Source organism: Rhinopithecus roxellana, chromosome 3 (assembly GCF_007565055.1).
Source record: "Rhinopithecus roxellana isolate Shanxi Qingling chromosome 3, ASM756505v1, whole genome shotgun sequence".
NCBI classification, from domain to species: domain Eukaryota; kingdom Metazoa; phylum Chordata; class Mammalia; order Primates; family Cercopithecidae; genus Rhinopithecus; species Rhinopithecus roxellana.
The window spans coordinates 167,121,396-167,128,245 of NC_044551.1; the positions used below are offsets into that span (position 1 = coordinate 167,121,396).

Consider the following 6,850-nt stretch of genomic DNA (forward strand, 5'->3'; position numbering starts at 1 on the left):
ATCACAGTCTCCTGAGCCTGTTTCCTTTGTGTAGAAAGAGAGGGATACCTGCTTCATGGTGTTGTCATGAGGGTGAAATCAGGTGCATATAATGCCTTGAGCGGGGCCTGACACGGCCCTGGGTTTAATCAGTGGTAACAGTAACAACAGCAGCTGTTGCTGTCTTCATGAGGGCAGAGGAGGAGCCGGGTGGCAGTGGTGGTTATTTGTTCAGGGTGTTTTTTGGGGAGGGAGAAGATTTGTTTTGTTTTGTGTTTTTGAGGAACCATCAGACATAGTCATCATTTCAGCCCGAGATGAAGTGCCCATTATCTGTCCATTCGTTCTCAGGTAGGGCAAGGGAAGGGGCATCTCTTCATCCTAAGAAATAACCTGTTATTGTCTGAACCAACAGCAGGCTTGGGGAAGAAAACTCATCCATGTTGAGCACTAGTAGTCAGGGATCTTCTTGCAAGGGGCAAAACCCCACTCACGGTGCCCTAAGCAAAAAGGAAATGTCTGGGAGTATATTGGGTGAGTTCAGGAACAGCTGGATCTAGATACTGGAAAGATGTCAGCAGGATCCCACCTCTCTTTCCAACTCAAAACTCTGCTTGCCTCTGTGTTGGCATCACTCTCAGGCAGGCCTTTGCCACAGGTTGGCTCTTCCAGCTCCAGGCTTCCCTCCCAATGAATGGAACGAGTTCCTTCTTTCCTGGTAGCTCCAGCAAAAGTTGCAGCCTTGGGTCTCAGGGGCCTTACGTGGGTTATATGCCCTTTCCTGAACCACTACTACTGAGACCAGGGAGTGGAAGTTCCTATAAGTTCCTGGCCCTTAGCCTATGAGGGAGGGCACATTAGTATCCCAAAAGGACATCCCAGGGCTGTTATGAAAGAAATGAGAATGGAGGCTGGGTAGACAAAGAACAGAGACGCCACACTTGGACGTGCTCTTCAGTCCTCAGCAGAGCCCTGGGAGATAGCTCTGGTCCTCTCGTTAGACAGACACGAAAGCTAAGGTGCAAAGCAGTGAAGAACTGTGGACTAGCAGGGCAGGTCCAACCTCCCACTGCCTCTGATGGAATCTCTTTGGGCCTCAGGTACCCTGCAGTCCAGCCCTGCGACCACGACTCCATCAGGGTCCCTCAGCGGCTCCCAGGACGATAGTGATTCAGATATGACCTTCAGTGTCAACCAGTCCTCCTCGGCATCTGAGTCATCCCTGGGTAAGGAAATGCAAACCCTGGCACGGGCAGGGGCTGGCGGCTGGCCTGGCTCTTTTGGCTGTGCCAACGGCCTTCCAGGGGCTGAGCAGGGTAGCCGCCTTTCCCCCGCATCCTCTCCTTCCCTCAGCTGTATGCTTAGCGGAGGGAGAAGTAGTGTCTAAATAGGACATTCCAAAGGGTGACAGTGGTGGCATTTTATCTTGGTGTTTGGGAGTAGAAGAGTAGGGAAAGGTGCAAAACCCAGAAGGTAAACTAAAATTAGTACCTCCCAAAAGTGTCCTCCCACTGGTCCCACCGAGAAGCACTGCATTCTTGGGGTTGCCCCAACGAGCCCACCTGAGAGAGACATTATTAACGTATGTCCTCTTCTCCCTTTCGGCAGTGACGGCCCCCAGCTCCCCGCTGAGCCCCCCGGTGTCTCCTGTGTTTCCCCCACCGGAGCCGGCAGGCATCAAGAATGGCGAGTGCACGGTGTGCTTCGATGGCGAGGTGGACACGGTCATCTACACGTGTGGACACATGTGCCTGTGCCACAGCTGCGGCCTGCGGCTCAAGCGGCAGGCCCGGGCCTGCTGCCCCATCTGCCGGCGGCCCATCAAGGACGTCATTAAGATCTACAGGCCATAGCCTAACCTGCCCACGGGCCTTGGCCAGAGCAAGGTCACCTTTCTGAAGCCCCCCTGGGCTGGGCAACCACGAGGCTGCCAGGGAGTCCAAGGGCAGTGGCCGTCTCTCCAGTGGTGGGCAAGGCGTGACAGTCGTGTCGCGAGGCCCCCGGGGCCTCAGCCCAGGCAGGGGTTGCTTCCTGCTCCAAAGTGCTTTGCCCCCAAAAGGCCGTCCGAGAGCAAGCTCAGGAACTGCCTGGCAGATCACCCTGTCCCTTGGTGACCTTTCAACTGGGAAACAGTGTCCTCTGTCTGTGCAATGCTTCTTGCTGGGGTTGGGTTGAGTGTGAGAGAGGGGGAGGGGTGGGAGGGAGAACAGAGAATGTGTGTGTGAGAGAGAGAATGAACGCGTAGCGATTTTACCAGGGGTCCCGGCTCCGGGAGGGAATGTGCAATCCGGAGCCCCGACGTTGGCATGACGAGAAGTTGTTTGCTTTCTGGGGATGGGACACAGCAGGTTTTGAATGTATGAAGCCTGACCCTAACAGAACTCCCTGGGGTGGTGTAGAAAAGAGATGCTCAGATTCTCTACGGGGAGGCAAAAATAACTCATTGTTTACAGCTCCAAAGCATCAACTCCTTGAGGGGAAGGTGGGCAGAGAACAGAACAATTCACTTCTTCATTTCTTACTGGGTCTTAGAGCTGGGTGTGATGGGCACCGAGGCCAAGCCCTCTGGGTTGTGTCATCTTTTCACCCTTCACCGTCTAATAATATACACATCATACCTTGTCTCTGTCTCTAGAGGCAAGTCTCTGTAATGCCCCTCCCCATCTCCAAGGAGAAGACCAGCAGTAGGTTCTGTTTTTCTGTGGGAGAGAGAGAATCCTAGAGGCAGGTGACACAGCTAGAGCTGGAAAGCCCACTCCACGACGCAGACAGCTCTCTACCTTCCTGCAGTGGCCCTTGGGCTTGGCGTTCCCAGGGGACCTGCTGGCAGGAGGAGGAACGAGGGCTTTATAACTTTGGTTACAACTTTTGGTCTTTGTTCTGATTCTCAGTGTATCTTCCTCCACTGGTTACTAAAGTGTTCACTGATAAGTATGTTAACTAATGATTGAGACAGTAACTACAAATGCTGGCATTGGGATTCTCTCCCTTCCCAGACCTACCTGCTGGTATTTCCTGGGACCCTGGCCCTGACCCACCTCCTCACCCCTGCCCATCTCTGCAGACTCCCAGATCATACCTGGGCTGAGGGGCTGGCCCAGGCCTGTCCCTCCCTTCTTGCCCCCAGTTCTGGGCTCCACCTTTGCCCTCTTCTGTGCTGTCCCATTAGGGAAGTCCCTTGGCCTATTTTTCAGTTCCCAATTAGAAGTCTAGAACCTGACAACTCCAAGAGTTCTTGGAAGGACCAGCACAATGTTCTAAAAAGCCTGAGACAGCTTGCAGAAAGCAAGTATCATTTGTATTACAATTCCTAATCTGTTCATATCCTGCTGAAGGAGGGAGAGGAAGGCAGGGGAGTTGATGCATTCATATAATAAACACTTGCTGGGTGTCTGGGTGCCCAGAGCGAAGCTGGGCCAGGCCCTCACCAGATCCAGCCCCATAGACCAGCTGGTGCCCATGCGATGCTGGTGGGTTCAGAGCCTCCTGTTCTCCTCTAGCTGGGAGTAGTCACGGTTGTCTGACCTGATTCTAACTTAAGGCCCCCACTCTCTTGCCCCCTCAAGAATCCCTGATTATTTACTTTTCCCTAGAAAATCTGGGGAAATTCCCACATTTTAATTTGGCAGCAGAATCTTTTGAGCAGCTTTTGGAACTGCAGTGTTTGCCAAAATAAGAGTTTGAGAATCCAGGCAGCCCTGGGTGCCTGGCTGAATTCGGTTTCCCGCATGTGCTGGGTGTGGGCGGGGCCATGCACAGGCCCTGCATGGGAGGAGGACTCACCCCGGGCCTGTGGTACTCCAGGCAACCGTCTCCTGACTACTCTGAGGCCCAGCCACAAGCTGTGGGGTCTCAGTGGCCTGGGGGAAAGCAGCTCCACTCTCCTGCCCTTCCTGGCTACCCTTTTGGGTTCCAGCCGGGGTCACGTCCAGCCTCCACTGGGAAACCAGTGACTGAGGCCTGGACCTAGGGATGGACCAGGCATCTCCTGGTGACCTGTGACCTTGGGAAGAAGGGAGTCAGTGGCCCATTCAACCTGCTCTGCAGCTGCTATAAATAGCCTCCCTGTTTCCAAGAGGAGGTAAGGGGGTGTTTATCTTCTAAAAACCAGACGTTTCCTGATGCTCTGAGCATTAGTGCTACAGAGGAGACGCACACATCCCCACTATGTTGTGTCTTGAGGAGGAGACAAGAGAAAGAGGAAAAGGAGCCACTATATTTTATTTTGCACCTACAGTGTGCCTTGGCACTGGGCTAGAGAGGCGCCTTCCTGCGTGAATCCTGTGAGGCAGGTCTTATTGCCATAATAAGTCACATCTAAGACACTGCCGGTCATAAAACACACTGTTTTACATACCATAAGGAAAAAACGCTGCCAATCTTAACTAAGATGCTAAAACTGTACTACAGCTCCTTCCAATCAGAGATGTTCATGTGTGAAAAAGAAAAAATCGTGCTACTTACAATCTATGAAAGCTGGTATTATCCCATGTGGCAGGTAAGGAAACTGAGGTCCTGTGAGTGAAGCGACCTCATGATCACACAACAGGAGGTGGCAGGGCTGGGATTCAAACCTGGGAGTGTCTGGCACCACATCCCACACTCCCACTGCCTGGCTCCAAGTCACAGGAAACTCAAGACTGTGAGTTTTCTCCCTTGAAACTCACCTGGAGAGAGTCCAGGCACCTGTGCCTATGTGGAGGTTCCAGCCCCAGCCAGGGCCCCTCCGCTGCCCACACCCTGGGAGAGGAAGCGGCCTCCCTTCCAGGCTCGTCTGCTCACTGCCCACCTTCTGGCAGAGCCGAGCTCTGGGAGAGCTGGACTCCATCCCAAGGGCCCTCTCTTGTTATGCAGGGGTGTCCACTGTTGGGGAGGGACCTGGGGCCCTGTGATCACCACCCCCTCAAGCGGGGCCCCAACCGCTTGAGCACCCCCTCATGTGACCCAGCCCTCGGCTGTTCCAGGCTCACCGCCCATCATGTGCTCTTCGGGGCCACAGCAGCCAGGGCTCCAGGGCTAGGACAGGGGAGACCTGGAAACACCATGTTGTCAATGGTCTTGTGCCCGTTCATTCGGAGCCTCCTAAAAAACTGAGCTGTTTCCAAGGCAAATCTGGCTCCTTGTCCTAGCAAGTTCTCAGAACCAGGAGTCCCCTGGGATGGAGCTGGTCCCCTCACCGCAGCACCACGTTTCCTTGATGCCCACTAATCAGCATGGCCTGTATTCAGGACACAGGGTGAACTTTTCTCTGACCCCCTGGTGCTGGTCCTGTCCTAACACATAGTAGGTACTCAGTAAAGGTTTGCTGAGTCAACCAGAAATCAGATTATGAGTGCTCAGGGGTTTGGTAAAACAGCACACATACACATGCAAAGATACTCCACAAACATTTGCTGAGCACCTAATATGTGTGAGGTGCTGTGAGGATAGAGCAGAGAGGACTGTGCCCCAGCTCTGAGGCCAGCAGGGGTGACACTAAGAGGGGAATGGGATATTTGGGGCAGAATCCACTGGGCTCTCTTGGCCATCTGCTGCTTTGGGTCCGTGGCGGTGGGTGTCCAAAGGCTGCCTTCTTGATCAGAACCTGCTGGGCGCTTCACAGAACCTTCTCTGCATTGGAAATGCTGGGCACGTTGCAGGCAGTGAGCTGCTGCCAAAACGGCATTAAGCAGAACCCCCGGAGGCCCCGCAGGTTGGTGATCACCCTCAGGTCTTGCCAGGGAGATGCAGTGGGGAAGTTGGCTAATTGCTGCTTTCAGGCCCTGGAAATCAGTCGCCAAGGCCCCGGAGAACCCCAATGAGTCCGTCCAGTTGAGGCAGAGAGGCAATAACCTCCCACTGCTCGGCCCTGCCCCTGCCCCAGTCCTGGCACGGGGCACCGGCTCAGGAACACGCGGCCTCCTGGCATTTCTTGGTATTTAACTGTCTCGCTGTCTTATCCGAGTCCCTAATGAAACAACTTGTGCGACAATCTGTCTGTGCCTTATGAAAGTGTCTGTGCACTTTTTATCCTTTTTAAAAGCAACTTTTAAAAGTGGATGGGGATGGGGGGGCTAGCATACGTGGTAGGGTTCTAGAAATCTGTGATCATCGCTGAAATTCTTTTTGCATCCTGTTTTTGATGTTGGAGTGATGAAGTGTACATCCCCCACCCCACACACCACTACCTGTGTACAGACCTTTTAAAACATGTCTTCTTTTCTGGTTCAATACTGTGACCTCTCCCATACAGTCTAATCCTTGGGGATCTGTAATCAGTTTCAAAACCTGGGAAGTGGGTTGGGAAGGGTTTGCACTGGTCTTGTGTGTTGTGCTTTTCTGTGTTGTGTGTTTTGATTTTTGTCTGTTTTTATCTGTTTTATATTGACATAATTTTCCTGTTTAAAAAAAATACAACTTTGGCTTGTTAAAAAAAACTTTTCAGAACTCAATTTTTAAAATCCCACTTACATACACTGATGGGGAGTGAAGGTGAGGATCCAAATCATTGCCAGCCTTGGGGAAATAAATTGCAAAATGTCTATAGAACCCCGACAATGTTTGATGCCTTTGCCAAATAACACACTTCTGTGAAAATCACAAGGAAATGATTCCAATCAAGGATGAAATCTACATGTAAAGATATTCGCTGCAGCATTTTCTACAGGGGTAAAAGTTGTGAGCAACCCTAATGTCCAACAACCAGGGTGTATTCACCAAGACTGTTGGTTACAAGTGACAGAAACCCAACTCAGATAGGTTTTAGGGGGATAAAGAGCTAGGGAACTGAAAAGTCCAGTAGCAGAACCCACTCTGTGTGCAAGTGGAACCAGGGTCTGAAATGCTGCATCAGGACTAGCCTCTCCCCTCTCACTCAGCCCTGTGATCTGGC

General features: G+C 52.4%; 1 protein-coding gene across 1 annotated transcript in view; it reads left to right on the forward strand.

Annotated features, from left to right (window-relative positions):
* The window catches only part of NEURL1B (neuralized E3 ubiquitin protein ligase 1B), a 49,743-nt gene extending 43,348 nt beyond the window's left edge, over positions 1–6,395 (forward strand). Inside the window, exons 4-5 of the mRNA XM_010373320.2 lie at positions 1,080–1,205; positions 1,588–6,395. Coding sequence (XP_010371622.1) covers positions 1,080–1,205; positions 1,588–1,832 — 371 coding nt within the window. The 3' untranslated portion in view covers positions 1,833–6,395. The remainder of the gene's footprint in view (positions 1–1,079; positions 1,206–1,587) is intronic.
* Positions 6,396–6,850: the final 455 nt, after the last annotated feature.